The 20456-nt window shown below is 40.1% G+C and overlaps 1 protein-coding gene across 4 annotated transcripts in view; it reads left to right on the top strand.

Annotated features, from left to right (window-relative positions):
- Positions 1–20456, top strand: part of LOC126282195 (putative helicase MOV-10) — a 294822-nt gene that overhangs the window by 177643 nt on the left and 96723 nt on the right. For all 4 annotated transcript variants that reach the window (XM_049981725.1, XM_049981728.1, XM_049981726.1 and 1 more), the window contains 2 exons: positions 10929–11065; positions 14328–14453. In XM_049981725.1, the coding sequence (XP_049837682.1) occupies positions 10929–11065; positions 14328–14453 (263 nt within the window). The remainder of the gene's footprint in view (positions 1–10928; positions 11066–14327; positions 14454–20456) is intronic.

Consider the following 20456-nt stretch of genomic DNA (forward strand, 5'->3'; position numbering starts at 1 on the left):
TTTGCCTTTCGCGGGCAAGTGCTCTACTAACTGAGCTACCCAAGCACGACTTATGACCCATTCTCACAGCTTTACTTCCACCCCAGTACCTTGTCTCCTACCTTCCAAACTTCACAGAAGCTCTCTTACGAACCTTGCGGAACTAGCACCCCTGGAAGAAAAAATATTGTGGAGACATGGCTTAGCCACAGCCTGAGGGTTATTTCCAGAATGAAATTTTCACTCTGCAGTGTAACATTCAGTGGTAATGGTTTCTCTCATGAAAAAGGAGCCATTAATTCCACTGCTACATACCACAGCCCAAACAGTGTCTTTGGGAAAATACAGCAGTTTTGCTTCACACAAATGGAAATTTGTGGAGCCCAAAATTGTCAGTTCTGTTTTTTCATGATTTCATTCGTGTGGAACTGTGCTTCATTTGCTAACTAAATGCAACCAACATCATATCCTTCATTATATCCTGTGAGAATTTGTTCACGAGTCAGCTGTGTATCACTCACCTCATGCAGGAATGCTATGGATTTTGATTGGAAACATGCAGACTGTGTTGGAGTATTTTCTGCATGCAGTAATGCTTAAAATTGCTCTCTGCTGAAATTCTTTGGACAGATTACCTTGAATTTGCGGAATATGTCCAGAAACCATGACATTGTTTTCAGGAGTAACTATAGATGTCTGGGGCCAACATTTCCCACTGGATCACCAGCCATCCAGCCTGTCTGTTTGAATTTGACGAAGAGTTTGCGAAGGAATTTTGCATTGGGTCCTTTTGTAACAGTAAATCATGTATGAAAATTGTACCTTGTTACTATAGGACTGTGTTCTAACATCTTGTATTCCAGCACTACATAACATGTTGTTCAATGAAGTATGTGATTTCAACCTATTCTTTCAGTTCACTAACTTCCTTTAATGCTTCAATGGTGGAACTGAGTGCTATTGAGCTGCAGTTCACGAGTAGGCACCACATATTGCAATTACAGCACCATCTGTTAGCTTCTTTATGAACTGTTTCAAAACTTCTGTATAAGTGCTGTATACAATTCTTACAGCTTTCTTGAGTAAACACACTGTTTGTTGCACTTGTCTATAGATCTTAGTTTTCGAGCTGTTTAACCCTCGAGTGGGTACACAGTTTTTCATAACATGAGTGGGTGTGGCGCACTATGTACAGGTATAAAGAATAGCTGTCTGTGTTACCAAGACAAACACGTTTAATCTTCATGTGATTAAAGAGCAATAACATAAAATTACATTACATGAGCTAACTCACTGATTAATAAAACAAAACAAAAAACTTAACTTTTCCCTTATATCACTCTGTTGCTGCATACAAGTGTTACCCCACAGTAAAGACCACTCAAAGCATTAAACAGTGCAGTTGTATCAGATCCTTGTCAAAACGTATTTGATTACTGATCATCTCTTAGTTAACTGCCTCTATGTGGCACTGTGCTGCTAGCTTGGAACAGGAGTCATTTTTCTTACACAGACCGTAAATTTTTTCTCACCTAGTTCACTGTTTATTTTAGAATACTGCTGCTCATGTAGACATATGACAGCACAACTTATTACAGAGTTAGCTGAAGCAATAATGAAGGTGTAGGTATGGTCTTGCAGTTGTAGAACAACAATGGAATGGTACAAGACAGTGTTATTTGTGATTAGCACATATTATGCATAGGTGCACCCGCTGGGGGGTTAATTTTGAAATCAGTGATTCCTTCACTGGACACCTTGTATTTTAGACCTTCTAGCTACAAAAAGGTCTGGCCTTACTGACAGTGTCAGTATAGAGACAGGTATTAGTGATCTCAATGTCATCATAGTAACAATGGTTACTGAAGTTTAAATCCATCAAGAAGGCTATTATACTTTACGCTTGAAAGAACAGATGACTAGTTGTTAGCATGGACATTATTTATTTTCAGTATGTGTAAAAACAAGAGAAAGGCAACCATTTATTTATAAAGGACAGTAGGGTGATTATTGAATATAGATTATCGAAAGTGATTGCCTAGGAGGATGAGGGTGTGGAAGGGTTAGGTTAAGGAAGGACACATGAGGCAAGGGGAGGGGGGGAGGAAATGAGGTAGTGTGAGGCAGGTCTTTCACGAATGACTCAGCAGTTGCATAAAAAGATGTAAGAAGTTCAGAGGGTAGAGCATAAAATGGACAGAAATAGGGAGGGAGGGAACAAAAAGATGAAAGGAGTTGAGAGGGTAGAGTATGAAAGGGACAGAAATAAGTAGGTAGGGGAGGAAACAAGATTAAGTTGGTGGTGAAGAGGGAGGGTAAGGGATAAGTGGGGGGTGAAGAGAGGGAAAAAGAGAGAAGGGGGTGTCCACAAAGTTGAGGGAGGAGGGGGGGGGGGGGAGGTGGAGACTAGCAGTGGCAGAAGGTAGTACAAGATCTGTATGTGGAAGGAGTTGTGTGGACGGAAGGGAAAAGGTAAGGTTAGACAGTAGGCAACAAGGTAGTGGAGGTTTAGGCCTGGGGGATTGCGAGTGCGCAGGATATGCTGCAGAGAAAATTTCCACCTGCATAGTTCACAGAAAGTTATGCTGGAAGAGAGTATCCAAATGTCCCACATAGTGAAGTAGCTGTTGATGTAAGTTTATTGTGATGTACAGCATTCTTGCAACTGAATGATCAAGTTTGCTGTTTGCCACAGTTTGGTGACAGCCATTCATGCGAGTGGACAGTTGGTTACTTGTCATACCAGCATAGAATGCTGTACAATAACTGCAGTGTCACTGATATATTTCTTGACTGCTTTCACATGTGGCCTTGCCTTTTATTGGGTAGGAAGTGCTTGTGACTGGATTGCGGTAGGAGGTGGTGGGACAGATCTTGCACCTGGGTCATCCACAAGGCAATGACCCAAGGTGCCATGATTTGGGGTAGGGATGGACATAGAGGGATCATGGAAAAAGTTTAAGCTTATAGTAAATTGCTCTCTGGAGAAGTATGTGCTGAGTAATTGAGGATGGAGATGGCCCACCATTGTTTAAGAACAAAATTGGGAAATGCTGAGGAAACAGAGAATGTTGCTCTCTTGGTTCAAAACAGAATAATACAGAAACGTTGAAAGTCAGAATTTAGTAGAAATTTGTGTGTCTATAAAATAACTGATGCACAAAGCATACAAAAACTACCACCATCATGTACTAATGAAAAATGTAACTGAGAACCCAAGAAAATTCTGGGCCCATTTAAAATCGCCAAGTCAGTCAAAGCCACTCATCTACCCATCTGTTGTGATAATGGAATACAGCGAAAGGAAACCTGAAGTTTTAAATTTCACATTTAAAAGGTAGCATTGTATAGACATATGGGATTTAAAAGGTAGCATTGTATAGACATATGGGAGATAAGGTCTAGTTGACATGAGGAGCTAGTTGGCGCACGGATTCTGTTTCCTGCCACTGTGGTATTAAGAGGGCTGTCATCATAGTAGTGAGGAGTGTGCATAAATGTGCACCATCCAGTGTAACTTAAGTCTGCTTGGAAGTATCATAAAGGAAGGACTCTGTTTCATCACTTTTCTGATTGGTGAGTTGTTTTGTCATATATTTGTTTGTTCTGGTGTACTTGTAGATCAAATTGTGGAGCTACTGATGACAGTTCTTGAAAGAGTGGTTAAGTGTGGTTGCAGGCATACATCATAATCTTTTGTTTATATTTTATGGTATTAGTGGTAACCATTTTGCTTTTGATATCACCATGGGGTTTGTTGGCATGGTTAGGTATGGAGTCAGTTGGCATACCTATGACAGATTGTGCCATACTTATACCAGCTAAATCCTCAATTGCTGTTCATTAAAAAAGAAACTTGTTTCTGTAAAAAAAAATGAGTATTTACACATCACCCCAGAATAAATTTGCCCTTTCCCCATAATCAGGCCACAACAGCAGTCTGACCATGACCAGAAAATAAGGTTCACTGCTATTCTAACTTCTCAGAAAATTCCAGTTTTGAATTTTCTTCTACAGGTGGGCCTTCCGTAATGATTGTGTCTGAAGAACATCTCCACGGCAAAGAATTTCCACCCTCAGCCTCCTGCTTAGAAGGATGTGTGGGTTCTCTTTTGACATTTTCCATGAATCCTGAAGGACACCGAAAAGATGCCAACAGGTCACATCAAACAAGATCAGCAAGAAATCCCTGACAATATCAAGGGCCTCTTAATCACCCTAATATCATGCAAATGACTTTGTTTTGTTGAAATATACTGTCCACCATAACCCTGGGAATACTCCGTAACAGATGTCAATAGGACTCGTTTGTCCACCATGATCAAAAAGGGGAAAATCTGCAGGTATTCAGATGAGGATGATTTAGTTTGATACAACCAAAGTGAAGTTGTTAAGAAACTGAATCCACCTGTTCAGATAAATGAGCACCAAGTCCTGCACTTGTGGGTGACTTAAAAGATTGAGTTATTTCTGTTTGAATAACTGTAGTTAGCTATAATAATAAGTAACCTGTAATAATAAGCAGTACTTATTTTTCTGGATGGGTTCAGTGCTGGCTCAGACATTGAAGTACATAATGTTGTTTATACATTTAATCAGAATAGTATGCCTATGGGTATCAGCAGCGTGTACCCACTAACATCACACCTGAGATGAGTTGGCATAGTTGTAAGCTGTAGGGAAAAAGTAATTGGGAGTTACATAGACATGCAATGAATTAATTTATCTTACATGCTATTCATTGTATTAACCAGAATCTGTCCAGGTATTGCATGAAAGAATAGAAAAATCAAAAACCAAAATCTGTGACAACTAGCTCCATTCTCCCAAATCACTGTTTTGACTGTCACACAGACTCTTGAATAGAGGATGTAGAAATAAATATTGTTGGCATTAGGTGCAACTGATTGAAGATAAATAAGTCAACAGGACCATATGAAATCCCAGCTCAGTTTTACATAGAGTACTCTTCAGCATTGACTCCTTATTTAGCTGCCATTTACAGCGGATCTCTCACCCAGCAAAAAGTCTTAAGAAATGGGAACAAAAGGGCAGTTGTTTCATGTATATAAGAAGAGTGAAAGACTGGACCAACAAAATTAGAGGTTAATATTCTTAATATGTTTGCTGCAGAATTGTTGAACTTATCCTAAGTTTGAATATATAATAAGTTTCCTTAAGACAGAAAAGCTTCTGTCTACAAATCAACCCAAATTTAGAAAGCATCACTCATGTGAAACTCAGCTTATCCTTTTCTTGCACGAAATCCTGTGTGCCACGGATGAAGGATCACAGGCTGACTCTATATTCCTAGATTTCAGGAGAGTGTTTGACACAGTGCCTCTTTGCAGACTATTAAGGAAGGTCTGACTGAGCATGTGAAACGGATTCTCAGGTACGTGAATGGCTTGAAGAGTTCTTAAGTAACAGAACCCAGTTCATTACCGATGATGGTAAGCGTTCATAGGAGACAAGGTTATTATCAAGAGATCCTAGGAAAGTGTGATGGGACCACTCTTATTCTCTATATTCATAAATGATCTGATTGACAGTGTGAACAGCAATCTGAAACTGTTTGCCGATGACACTGAATTGTGCGAGGAAGTGTTGTCACTGAGTGCATCTAGGAGGATAGACGATGACTTACTGGAGAGAATTTCTGTTCAACGAATACTAACAAAGAGATATAGGGGGCTGGCCAGTACTTACCTCAGCTCAGCACAGCCGATAGATTCAAAAAACAGAACAGAAAATTTACATTCCTAGCTTCCGGAACTTTGTTGCTTCATCAGGGAGGAGAGAGGGGAAAAACGGGAAGAAGGGAAAGTGGATTCAGTTACTCACAACCCAGGTTATGAAGCAACAGGGAAAGGATAACAGGGAGGGTAGCAAGGATGGAGGCATGGTTGTCAGAGGGAAGCCAAAGGTATTCTACTGTAAGTACTGTGCCAGCTTCAAACCAAAGAGGATGCATACAGAAGTAAAGAGGTATATAGTATAACGATAAACACAACTATGTAGGATGAAAAGATGCTTGAATGCCTAAAGAGGAAAGGCAAAGAGGAGAAGACTGAAGAGTAAATGGGAGTGAGGGTGTTTAATGTAGGTTCAGTCCAGGGGGTGGTGGGATGAAAGGATGTGTTGGAGTGCAAGTTCCCATCTCCGCAGTTCCGAGGGACTGGTGTTGGGTAGGAGAAGCCAAATGTCTTCTGTAGCAGATTCCCAGGTCCCTAGAATTATGCTGGAGGGCATGCTCCGCTACTGGGTATTGGGTATCTCCTAGGCGGACAGTTCGTCTGTGTCCGTTCATGCGCTCAGCCAGTTTAGTTGTTGTCATACCGATTTAAAAGGCTGTGCAGTGCAGGCATGTCAGCTGATAAATGACGTGTCATTTCACATGTGGTCCTGCCTTGAATTGTGTTTGTTTTACCAGTAGCAGGGCTGGAGTAGGTGGTTGTGGGGCGTTGCATGGGGCAGGTTTTGCAGCGGGGTTGGTTACAGGGGCAGGAACTGCTGGATAGAGAAGGTAGTCTGGGAATATTGTAGGGTTTGACAAGGCTGTAACGGAGGTTAAGGGGGCGACGAAGGCAACTCTGGGTGGTGTGAGGAGAATTTTGTCAAGGGATGATCTCATATCAGGGCTTGACTTGAGAAAGTCTTATCCGTGGCGGAGTAATTTGTTGATGTATTCGAGGCCAGGATAATATTGAGTGACTAGGGGGATGCTTCTGTATGGTCTAGTGTTAGGAACATTGTTGGTGGACGGGGAGGAATGTATTGCTCAGGAGATCTGTTTGTGGACAAAGTCTGCAGGATAGTTGTGGGAGAGGAAAGCACTGATCAGGTTATTGGTGTAACTGTTGAGGGATTCGTCACTGGAACAGATACGTTTGCCACGAATGCCTAGGCTGTAGGGAAGGGAGCGTTTGATGTGAAATGGATGGCAGCTATCAAATTGGAGGTACTGTAGTTTGTTTGTGGGTTTGATATGGACAGAGGTGTGGATGTGAGCTTCAACAAGATGAAGGTCGACATCCAGGAAGGTGGCTTGGGTTTTGGAGAAGGACCAGGTGAAATTCAGATTCGAAAAGGAGTTGAGGTTATGGAGGACATTAAGGAGTGTTTCTTCACCATGAGTCCAGACCACAAAGATGTCATTTATAAACCTATACCAGGCCAGGGGAAGCAGCTGTTGGGTCTTCAGGAAAGCCTCCTCCATGCGGGCCATGAAGAGGTTGGCATAGTACGGAGCCATCCTGGTTCCCATGGCCATTCCCCTGATTTGTTTGAAGGTCTGGCCTTCAAAAGTGAAGTAATTATGGGTGAGGATGAAGTTGGTAAGTGTGATAAGGAACGAGGTTTTTGGAAGATCTTTGGGTGGGCGTTGGGAGATGTAGTGCTCAAGGGCAGAGAGACCATGGGTATGTGGATGTTTGTGTAAAGGGATGTAGCATCTATGGTCACAAGAAAGGCTTCAGGTGGGAGAGGAGTGGGAATGGATTTGAGGTGTTCTAGGAAGTGGTTTGTGTCTTTGATGTAGGATGGGAGTCTGCGGGTGATAGGTTGGAGGTATTGGTCTACCAGAGCTGAGATACGTTCTGTTGGGGCTTTGAAGCCTGCTACAATGGGACGGCCAGGATGGTTCTCTTTGAGGATTTTGGGTAATAGGTAGAAGATAGGGGTACGTGGATCAGGTGGAGTGAGTAGGTCTATGGAAGCTGTTGTGAGGCCTTGTGAGGGACCTTGTATTTTTAGGGTTTTCTGCAGCTCAGTCTGGATGGAGGGAATGGGATCCTGGGTAACAGCTTTGTAGGTTGAGGTGTCGGAGAGTTGACGCAGTCCTTCTGCCACATATTCCACATGGTCAAGTACCACAGTTGTGGAGCCTTTATCTGCCGGGAGGATGACAATAGAACGGTCTGTTCTCAGCTCCTTAATGTCACGGGTTTCAGCTGGGGTGATATTAGGGGTTGTTGGGATGTTCTTCAAGAAGGACTGGGAGGCAACACTAGATGTGAGGAATTCCTGAAATGTCTGCATGGGATGGTTTTCGGGGAGGGGAGGAGGATCACTTTGAGAAGGTGGTTGGAACTGTTCTAGACAGGGTTCAACACTGGGTCTAGTATTTGGGGGCTGTGTGTGGGTAGTGAAGTAATATTTCCAGTTGAGGTTCCGCGTGAATGAGAGGAGATCCATAACCAGGGCAGTGTGGTTGAATTTAGGCATGGGGCTAAAGGTTAAGCCTTTTGATAGAACAGATGTCTCTGGAGGAGAGAGGGATCTGGATGAGAGGTTTAGAACTGAATTGGGACTGGTGATATGTGGCATTTGACTGTGGTTATAGTTGAGATTTGGTGTGTGTGAGGTATGTGGTGGGATTGGGAGATTGAGTAGGGTGGCTAGGCTAGGTTTGTTGGCTATGAAGGGGATTTGTTGAAGGTTCTGTTGTGGTTGGTGTTTGTGAGGGATAGGGAGAGGGACCCCACTTCTTAGGTGTTGCACTAGCACTGTGGATAGTTTTTTCAGGTGGTGTGTTGCATGGAACTCAAGTTTACAGCTGGCTTCTAGGATGATGTTCCTGAGTGTGTTCTCCAAGCAAAGCTTTGAGAGGTGGAGGACTTTGGAGAGAGAGAGGAGCTGTTGGGAGTGGTGGTTACATGAAGTAGTGTAGAGATTCAGGACAAGTTGGATAAGGGCTAAGGATTGAAGGCTCTGGAAGTCCAGGAGAGACTGGTGGAAGGAGAAATTGCACCCAGAGATGGGAACTTTTAAGGTAAGTCCTTTAGGGGTAATTCCAAAGGTTAAGCAGGACCGGAGGAAAAGTATGTGGGAGGGCAGTTTGTCTACGGTGAATGCATGTTTTCGGAATGAATGTAAATAATGTGGTATAGGATTAGGGTATAGTGGGTAACTGTCATACTTACTTTCAGTAAGTGAAATGTGTAGCTGGCTGCTGTGGCCAAGCGGTTCTAGGTGCTTCAGTCCAGAACCATGTTGCTGCTACGGTCACAGGCTCGAATCCTGTCTCGGGTATGTGTGTGTGTGTGTGTGTGTAATGTCCTTAGGTTAGTTAGGTTTAAGTAGTTGTATGTACAGGGGGCTGATGACCTCAGATGTTAAGTCCCACAGTACTTAGAGCCATTTGAACTATTTGAAATGTGTACTACTGCCAATATACATGTAAAAAGTAAAGTGATGCACAACCTAACTTTCAAAACTGGTAGTTTCTTTTTTGGGTTGGAGAGAAAGGTTAAAAAGGAAGGGAAGGTCACTCACACCACAGGATGAGAGAGACCCACCTGTAGCAAGCACAAGTGTAGACAAGGATGAAAGTAGAGATGTCAGAGAGAGCAGGTCAAAGATGGTACATTGGTAAACATTTCACCAGCTTCATTCCAGCCATAAAGACCAAGTGAAAAGTAAAGGTAGATAAGAGGGAAGACTACCAACAATACTGTTGTGTAACTTGCTTCATGATTAAACTCCAGCAGTGCTTGGAGGCAGCAACTTTGCTAGGCTCTTTGTCTTTGAAATGTGTCTTAAGTTCATTGCATCTACACTCATCACTCATCTGTCATATTAGTCTTTTTGAGGTATAACATGCTGACTGCGCCCCACCCCTGCCCCACTCTGTACCTAAGATGGTATAAACCTTGATAACAGATCGTCTACATTTTCTTCAACAGTACAAAAATTTATATTCTGAAGGAATGCTTGTTTTGTGGGACTATTTTACATCAAAGTGTTTGGCTGGTAATATAATGTAATTGGATAGATAAAAAAATCACACACATAAAGATGGTTATAATTAGACAAGCTTTGAGAGCCAGTGGCTCCTTCTTCATGGGCTAAGGAAAAGGGCTGGAGAAGCCTAGGAAAAGGTGTTGATTTTGGGAAAGTCACCCAGAACTGCATGTCTGGGGAGAATTACTGGACAGGGAGACTTACTATCCGGTAAGGCTCCGCTGACCTGCAGTTCTGGGTGACTTTCCTTAAACCTACCCCTTTTCCTAGACTTCTCCAGTCCATTTCCTTCGCTGCTCTTCCTTCCCCTTCAACCCTTCTGACTGAAGAAGGAGCCACTGGCTGTGAAAGATTGTCTAATTATGACCTCCTTTTGTGTGTGTGTTCTGCTGCTGCTTCATGAGTTGATATTTTTATTCATCCAGTTACATAATATTGTCAAAAAGTATTTGGCAAGTGCCTTGAGTGAACTCAGGCACAATAATAGTGTGACATGGCAAGTGTAAAGTGAATTCAGTTACAATAATAGTTTGACATCACTGGTAACTCACAGTTACTTCAAGTATGGGCAGCAAGTTCATACCTATGGTCATTGTTTGCTGCACCTTATGAAGATGAATAGGACAGTTGTTAAAATATTCTGTGCCAAAAAGTTTCACTGTTTAAACGTATTTTATCTTGCAATTGAAGCACCATAATAAATAAATAAAATTGTGGAGTAAATATTAGTTTGTCAGTCTGTTATCCAGTTACTATTGTTATACGATAGCTGTTTTTATAGGTCTAGAATGTGCAACTTTTCCTTTCATTTCTCACTGTCCTTGCATCTTCATGTTGTAATTATACCAAGTGTGAATCTGAAGATAAAAGAAATAAATACATGTTTGAATAGAGGTTGTGAGGGGGAAATCAGATTGAGATAGTAAATTTAACCATTGCCTATGTATGAAGAAAACTTAGTAAAAAGGAGCACTTTAACTAAGGTCATGTTTTAAGTGGTTTATTTTCATGTGAAGTAGTACCACTTTCAGCATAAGATCTAACACACAGTGAAGTTCTGATCATGACACAATGTTACCCCTTGTCACAGTGTGATGACCATACTGACTAACTAGAAAGAGTCAAAACTGTGCTGCTTATACCTGTGGTTATAGTCTTATTTATGGGGTATTAGGTTACCAATTAGTTCATGTTTAATGTTGCAGCTGTGGAAACGTTGGCCTGATGCTCATATTTTGGCATGCACTCCATCAAATTCAGCTGCTGATGTTCTGACTAAACGACTTTTGAAACATATGCCAAAAAACAGTATCTTCCGTATCTATGCTGATAGTTGGACTGGGTAAGTATTTTATTATGTCTCAAGGGTTCCATTTTTGTTTTTCAGCTTATTTTTGTTTTGGTTTTCTACATAACATAAAAAACAGTCACCTTCTCTTCCTGATTTACTTTCAACCAAGACATAATTAGACCACCAGATTCTGGAGAGCTTCCAGAACTCCCTAACTAAAGCCATGCTCTTAACTAAAAACTGAGATACTAAACAATTGATGCAAGTACATTAGGAAAGCAGTAATGCATTTGAAAAGTAAAGCTTCAGGTTTTATAAAGGGAAACCAGCCATAAAGACCAAACAGAAATTCGTTATGCTCTGGACAGCTTTCATGTTCAAATGGAATCTAACTGAATTCATAACAAATTTGTGAATATCACTTCTCTTCTTTTGATCAGCAAAAAACTGGCGTACCATCATAACTGCACATGCACCTAGCACAATCTATAAAAAGTCAAATAATTCTGGGAAACACTAGAAAGGAGATGTCAAAAACATGAAAGCTCTACATAGAACTGCTCATAGGAGACTTCAACACACAGATTGATGGAGAATAAAAATAGGAGGAAATGTTAGGAAATTTTTCCCACATGCAAATGCCCCTAAAAGAACAGAGAAAGGCTCATAAATTTCTGAAGACAATTTGACTTAAAACTAATGTCAACCTGTTTCAGAAAATTACCATAGAGAAAGAAGACATGGTTTTCTTCTAATGCACATTTACTGTCATCATCTGGATCATGTTGCAGTTACCAAACAAAACCATAGACAAATTGTGAACATATGGGTCAGAAGAGCACCATTTTTTAACAGAAATCAAAGCCATATTTCAACCTAAAAGACTCTACCCCAAAATTAAAAACGTATGTAGAACGGATACCAAATTTTTTTCAGACAAAAGGAACGAATTCATTGAAAAGTTTCTCACAAAGAAGGTGGGAAATTGGGATGAGATTAGAGAAACAATGATGTAAGTGATGAAAGGAATGGAACATCCACCAAGAGAAAGAAACTGTAGATGATGGAACAATGCAAGTATGAAGCATTAGAGTCTAGACTAACAGTTTGGGAAAACTGGAATTCCCACAAAAAGAAGAGAAACTGGAGCACATTCACTGAGATGAGAAAACGAAAATATGATGAAAATAACTAGATGGAGTACACATAAATTTCAGACAGAACAGTAGAGAAACATCAAAAAAGTTAAATTCAAGTATTTGGGAGAATGGATGCAATCAGGTGAGTTAGATAGCACTTTAAGTGCAAAGATATTAAAGAATAATAAAATTTCAGTCAGTATAATTGGAGGAAAAAATTAGATGTTATGCAGCAGTAATTAAACCAGAAGCACTATTTGGATCTGTATGCACTGAATAAAAGACTTTAAAAAGGACTGGGAAAGAAGGAAATGAAGATTCCCAGAAAAATATTAGGACCACAAAAGAAATATAACAACTGGATGAAGAGGCGATAGAAACAGCAGTTAAAAGGTTTGTGGTCAGATTCACAGAATGAATGATAATAAGCTAGCCAAGAGACAAGGTCCTATGAATATATTTCTGGAAATGCATTGTTGCCATGATAGATGGCACTGACAAATGAAAGTTCTGCTGACCATGTGCAGTGTGTTCCTTGTGTGTTGCAGACTGTGTGATAGATGTGGTGTACTGTAAACAGCTGACTGGTCTGGTATTCTCGTCAGGAACAAGTCGAGATGGTGTTTATATATGGCCAAGCAGGTGGATATGGTCAAGAGACAGCATGACTATACTAAAACAAGTACTCTCACAGATGCCAACCGTTATCATGCATTTCAGGTACTTTTTAGGTGTTTGTGTGAGCATAGGTCCTTTCAGACAGATGAACATGCAGGGAGGTGGTGGGCTGTGCACACACCAGATTTGGAGAATTGGGTTCTACAGGACATTGAGACAAACCCTAGTACAAGCTCAAGGTATTTGACCCTCCAATGTGGTGTAAGCCAAAGTATGATTATGTGTATCCCACGTGACAAATGCTACTACTTCTATCACCTGCAATGAGTGAAAGGATTATCAACAGCAGATTTCCCTCTATGGAAGGATTTTGTCAGTGGCTTTTGCACCAGATCATTTCAGTTTTGGGGTTTCTGTCACCAGCCCTCTTTACTGACTAAACAATCGTTACCAGAACTGGCACCATCAAACTGCATAATAATTATCTGTGGACTACAGACAATCCTTGGGGAATAGTTGAGATGTCTCATCAGCATCAGTTCAGCATCTGTGTGTGGTTTGTGATTCTTGGCAACCACATACGTGGAGCAGTTATTATTCCACGTGCATCTACAGTGGAATATACTTGGACTTCTTGCAGAATAGCATGCCTGGGCTGCTTGCAAATGTGTCTTTGGCAATATAACAGGTTATGTGGTTTCTGCATGATGGAACACCATCCCACTTTTGCGTTACAGTTCACTGACCCCTCAGCAACATCTTTCCCAAACATTGGATAGGACTCAGAGATCACTGGACTTAAACTCCCTGAGTATTTACCTCGGGGGGCGTCTGAAAAGCATAGTGTTACTGAACCAGTTCCTGATGTGCAGACACTCCAACAGTAGGTTCACAACGCCTGTGATGCTATTCAGAAAGAGGTCAGAATGTGCAAAAGAGTGCGGCAATCCATGATGTGATATGTGAACACATACATTGCATCCAATGGAGACCACACTGAACGTCTGTTATGACATGGGTGTGATGCAGCTCAGTACTGTGTTCTGGGACAATTTGTTATTGTGTGCGTACCATCCATAGTCAGGAATCTGTCCCTGCAGTTTGTCAGTTTTATTAATGCTTACCCTCTAGGGCAGACATTAAAGTCACCGATAAAACCTGAGATGAGCAGAAATGGATAATCATTATCACCACACAACATGTTTATATTTTGAAACCTAAGAACACTCCTCAGCCATCTGTATTCTAGGCATGAAAGAATTATGATAACAACAACAGATTCAACAAATTGAGAGGCATATAAACAGATTTTTTTTACAAGCTTTGAATAGAATGAGAATATTCAGCAGTGCAGATGAATAAAAAGTGGTTTTGTTCATAAAATGACTGTTTTCATAAAAGTGTAGTTTGTTGATTTCATTCATTTATTTTTCAAGGAAGTTGAATTTTTATGATTACTTTTTTAATGTAGTCATGTTTCCAAGAGATTGCAGTATGCTGCATTTAGTATCAAAGTCAATTTGTGTATTATTTATTATCTCATTGCTTTGTTGCAGTGACAGTATTCCTGAAGAGATCAAGCAATGCAGCAATTATGAAGCAAATGAAGACACATTTTACCTTACAGTTGAAGATGTTGTGAAAAAGTGTGTTGTTATAACAACACTTATTACTGCTGGCAAGTATGTCATTATCAGCTTTATGTTAGTTTCTATTGCACGTCAGTTTTACAATTATGAAGTGTCAAAAATAAAACATTAAATAAAGAAGAGAAATTGCATTAATCAAGAGCTCAGCCGACACCACGCATTGCAACTGACTAAACAAAGGGCTTAACAATTTATAAAGAGTACATCATTTTAAGTTTTGATCACACATCACACCAGGTTATAAAATTATGAGTCACAGTTGTTGACTGGTAGTTAGTTTCAAAATGAAAATGTCTGTACTACCAATAAAAACATACAAAGAACATTCACAATCCTAGCTTGTGGAACTAACAGTTCCTTGCTTGGGGCAGTGAGAGGGATAGATTGAGGAAGTTCAAAAAAAGAAGTGCACAGATCCCAGCATGATAGGGTCTCGCCTGTTGGGAGTGTAAGGAGAGACAAATCTTGTTAAGCAATTGCAAACATGCAAAGTATGACCTGTGTGTCAGAATTAGGAATTATTGTACAACCACTAAAGAAAGTACTATGTTTAAAACCTCTGGCTATCATGATGGATAAAGGACATAATGATATGCTGAAGAGAAGCTTAATTTGTGCATGTTTTGCTCTGAAAAGTATCTCTCACTGTCTTGATTTGTAGACAGAGTGTTAGCTAATTTTGTGTACTCTTACTCCGTTTTGTGCTGTGAATTTATGATCTATGGTTATACAGTTAAGAGTCAGTAAAGTATCTATTCTGGAATGGCAAGCAAAAATAAATATGTCATAAATTAGATGAACACAAACCTTGCTGATGTCACCTTGGAGACCTTAAACTTTTCAGTCCACACTTCCTGGTATAATTACGCACCTTCTCATATGTTTACTCATTAATGTATTTTTTCCTACTAATACAAGTTGAGTTTCAAAGGTTTTTGTTTGAAAAGCAACAACACAGGACCTAGAACTAGTTCAATGTAGCTCAAAGCTCATACAGAGAGATTAAAACTGAAGTATAAAAACTGATCATTTCTACCCAAACTTCTTTTGTTCCTTACATTATAAGAAGTTGTTTCTAAAAAGTGGTTACATGTAAATATTTTTCTTTAAAAACAAATTAAAATGACTGTGCTTATGGCGTACTGTTTCTTGCTCACCAAGGAATGGAATGCACTATTGTCATCCTACCGTGTTTCTACCCCCAAGTGCTCCATCAGCCAGACTGGGGGATGTCATGTAATTTGTGTTAATCACTATCATGTTCAACAATGTTCATGGGTGAATTACACATTGCTTCCTCTCGCCATAAGAGAGTATGTCCAGCAGTGTCGAACATGATCATGTTGGTAGCCCAGGTACTATGGTGTGGGGAGGTATAATGTTGCATGGGTGTACAGACCTCAGGGGGTTTGAACACATTATACTCATGGGTCAATGTTATTGTGACACTATACTCCTTCCCCATATGCAACTTTTGAGGTGTGTAATTTGGCCCTGTCTTCATTTTTATATATGACAATGCACAGCCGTATTGAACTGCACAGGTTGAGGTGCTCTTGACTGGAATGAGAGGATATTCGGCGAATTGACTGGCCTACCTGTTCCGTTGTACTTAACTCCCATTGAGCATGTGTGGAATGCATTGGGAGAGGTATTTCATCACATCCACATGCACCAATGATCTTCCAGCAGTTGTCAAACACACTACCACAAGAACTACTTAACGAACCTGGTGGCAGGCATGGGAGCACATTGCAGTGCATGTATTACCAGCCATGGTGTCTACGCACCTTAGAACCATCTTCTGTCTTTTGTAAATTACAGTGGACCAGTGTGAATTATGGTGTCTTCCGTGTAATTGTTGTCTTTGAATAAAAGCACCATTTCTGTCCATGCCATAGTATATTTCTTCCAGTTACCTTCTGTACTGTACTGTAGCAGTTCTTGAGTGAATTGTCTGAATTTCAATTAGCTATGTAACTTGGCAGTGACACATTATGCATAAGTTACTTTCGCCCTTAAGTTCTGCATGCCAGTGTACATAAGCAAGCACTTATCAACAGCTACTGTGTCGTCATCAAGTTCAGCTTACTTGACCCATGTTTGCCCACATATTCTGCTGTCAGTGCAGAAATACACTTGAGATGCACTGCCTTTTAGCATACAACACCCAAATATTTGCTTGATAGGACTTGTTTATTTCAACTTTCTTATTGCTAGTGGGTTGACAGTTCTTCCTGAACATTATGCCAGAAACCAAAGTAGTCAACAATGACACCATAATGATATCCTGTTGTCTGACACAGTCTTGAGTGATGTAATTGTAGCCAAAAATCATACCAGAGTGAGCTTGGTGTCATCAAGTTCAATCCATCTTGTTAAAATATACAATACTTCTTGCTGTTTGTATTTTCATGCAGGCCTAAGATAGACACAGCCTGAAACTGCTGCACTACTTGAACACTTTTTCAGTTACAGATTATAAGCTCTGGGTTGCAATGCTGAATAAAGCCATTTGACTTTTGCAGTTGCTAGACACTGATATCTCCCTATTAATTGTTGCTTAGACATAGGAGATTAGATGCATTAACTACATTCCTTCATCAATCATGTCTGTTCCCGGCTTTTGTGGTCCATTCTCCATTTTCCAAGCCCATCACTTCCATGTCCCTGTTAATATCATTCATTCTTGCCTGTGGCCTTCCTTGGCCTCTTCTGCACTCTAGGGATCCTTAGAATGCTCTTAGAATGATATTCACTGTAGTCTTCCCTCTTCCATCTAAATTAGGTGTTTTGTCCACATCAATCTTCTTTTCTTCGACCTTTGTACAAATCAGCTTGTGAGTTTAGATCTGCCAATTCTGGTATTTATACATCCTCCATTCCGGTGACAGGACGTCCCTCTTGAGGCCAAACGTTTTCCTTAATATCTGTCTCTCAAAGGCCAGCAGTTTTTGTTCATCTATTTTTTTTTCATCAACTTCCCTTAATATAAATTTTTCAGTCATACAGAGCTACTGGGAGAATCACACTCTGATCAGTCTGATGTACTACACAGCATGTCCCGTAAGCCACAATATGCTCCATTTGCCATATGTTCTTGCCTTAATTTCACTTTCCACTCTATACTGATAGCTAAAAGTGCTTCCCAAATATTTAAGAATGTCTTTTCATTTAAATTACTTTTTCATCTCTCAGTGGGGTACCATCATTGAGTACCTAGCTCATGAGCATTTGCACAGTTTTCTTCTCATTATTTTGTAAGCCTGCCTTCCTTGAACTATTTCTTTAAGAAGTTGTCATGAACTGCAAGTCCTCTTTGCTACAATTTATTAAAGCAGCAGCTTCTGCATATTCAAACCAATTTATCGTGTTTGTACCCAGTTTATTACAGCATTGTTTAGTTTTTGTTGTTCTCTCTCTCTTTTCAAAAATTGAATTAAAAAGTATTGGAGATAAAGATTCTTCTAGTCTAAGACCAGTTCTGATTTGAAATGTCCTGACATTCCTGTAGTGATCTTTACTCTGTAGTAGATTCCTTCTAAACACATCTGTACTGGATGTATTAACTTTTGTGGAAACTGAAACTCCTTCAATTCATAGTGCCCCTGTGTAGGCTGTCATAAGCTTTTTTGGAGTCAACAAAAAACTAACTGAATATCAAAGTTATGTTCTCAACCTTTCTTGGTTACCTGTCTGAGCATAAAAGGCTGGTCTGTAGTTGGTCTGTTCCTTTTGAAACAACATTGATAGCCCCCAGTAATTCCTGCTGCAATTGGGGTCATTCTCTTCGGTAAACGCTGAGATAGAATTTTGTAGCTTACATTAAGGAGTACAATCCCTCTACAATTATCACATATTAGGGGTCATTCTTTCAGAGCATAGAGCAGATTACAGCCATTTTCCAGTTGTCAGGCAATCTCTCATATCCCTAAATATTCTTTAGCAGTTTCACTGTTGTTTTAAACAGTATGGGTCCTCCATTCTTTGTTAGCTCTCCTGCAATTTGATCATTGCCAAAAGCCTTAATTGTTTTTTTAGGTTACTGAGTATTTGTCATATTTCTTTCTTCATTGAGGGGGTCTGTATTGCTGTCTACAGTGTCTGGTACCTCACATATAAGAGACTCAATGTGATCATCACAGTTTAGCAATTCTGCAAAGTACTGTATCCATTGCTGTTATAATTCAATGCCATTTGTGAGGATCTTCCCCTATGTGTCTTTAATAAATGTTTCATTTTTCTTATATTTTGGCATTAGATATCACAGTCTCCTACCTTTTCCTTGCATTTACTTAAATTTTCTGCTAGTGTTGTCTCATATTTTCTTTTAATCTCCATCTTCTTTAATCTGCTTATATGATAATATGTAGTCTGCTTAGCTATTTGACATATCATCTTAAATTTAATGTTCATCTTACACATTATCAGGAAGTGATCAGTGTCACAGTCTCTTCCCCTATAGGTTCATGTATCTTTGATGGTGTTAGCATTGTGGTGGCCCGGTGTAATGTTAAGCTCCCTCTATACAGCTTAAGCATTTTCATGTACTTACTTGTTGAGGAATGCTGGTTCTGCTTTCTTGCAGTGCCGATGTCTTCTGCTAGCACTGGACACTTCACCGAAGATTTCACTGCCAGGAAGGGGAAATTTTCACTCTCTCTCTCTCTCTCTCTGTCTCTCTTCTTATTTAAAAATACGCTACTCGTGGAATATCATTCAATGCACCAGGACATATTTATTTCCACTTTGTACAAAAAAAAACAACTAAACTTTGTTATACAAGCCCACACATTACTGGGCACCCAAGATCAGTTAATTACACATTTTTGAACACAATTAATGCGTAAGCTTTTATTGTGGCTGACTATCCATGTCCAGTCCGCGTACTCTCAACTGCAGTTCAATGACTACTAAAGTCACTATCTCGAGTCACTCCATTTGTTTTTCAACAATACAAAGCTACATTACTCTTTACAGCTGGCCCTGGAGCTTCCGGGCTGCAGTTAATTACTCTTGGCAGGTCGATCTGAACACTTGCCAGCGCCGACGTATTATCTCCCTTCGAGTATCGCCTGCACAAACAATAAATGGATGCAATATCCCATGCTCATCCTTATGCCCTGCTTTAAAATAACGCGTGTTCAAAACAGCTGGAACACAAGTGTCTCCAGACTTTTGTAAAATTCTGGGGGCACTACATATCCCTCTCCTTACTTTGAACACTCGTTATTTTGCATACATACATGGTCTATCCGATTTATGGTTTGCCCATCTGGTGCCATCCATGTGCCTTTATGTATGTTTTTCTGTTGATATCATCCACCCATGCTACAGATATAATTGTCAATTGTGAAACTGATCAAATGTGTGGCTTCGTTATTGCTCTCTTGACGCAGACTTGCATTATTGACCACTAGTTTATAGATGTCTTCTTGACTTAATTTGGTATAAAGCCACTCAATGCTATTTAAATATTATGGTTTTGCAATGAAGTATACACATAGTCCAGTTCAGTGTAAAATTCCTCCTTTCTGAATTCAATCTTATCCTCAGAAGGTTCAGGTCGATTAATCAAGGATCTTTCAGTTCCAGAAAGCGATTATAATGTAGGAGATTCTGTCATTAGTGGATTTAGACACTTTCATGCTTTTATTCCTGAGTCATGCACATGCAATCCAGGACCTAATTCATGGTGCTTGCCAGTCTCCATACAGGATATTTCCAGTGCTTATCTTTTACTCTTTCATATAATCTCTTGGAGAGCTACAAGTTTCAGTTTTTATTTCTATAACTCCTTGGATGTATTCTGCACAATTCCTGGTGTGTGTAGCCTCTTTAAGTTTCCAGGTTTCAAAGGTGAAGTCCACTGCCTTTGCTGTGTTCAATTCCAGAATTGAAGAGAGTCATGATTTCAAGGCTTCTGTAGAGCATCCTGACCAATGTATTTTTTCTGTGTGGGCAGGGAACCCTCTGCACAACCTTCAGCCTGAAAGACCAGTGGCGTTAGGTTTTGTTGCTCATCCTAGAGGTATT

This window comes from Schistocerca gregaria, chromosome 7 (assembly GCF_023897955.1).
Source record: "Schistocerca gregaria isolate iqSchGreg1 chromosome 7, iqSchGreg1.2, whole genome shotgun sequence".
NCBI lineage: Eukaryota > Metazoa > Arthropoda > Insecta > Orthoptera > Acrididae > Schistocerca > Schistocerca gregaria.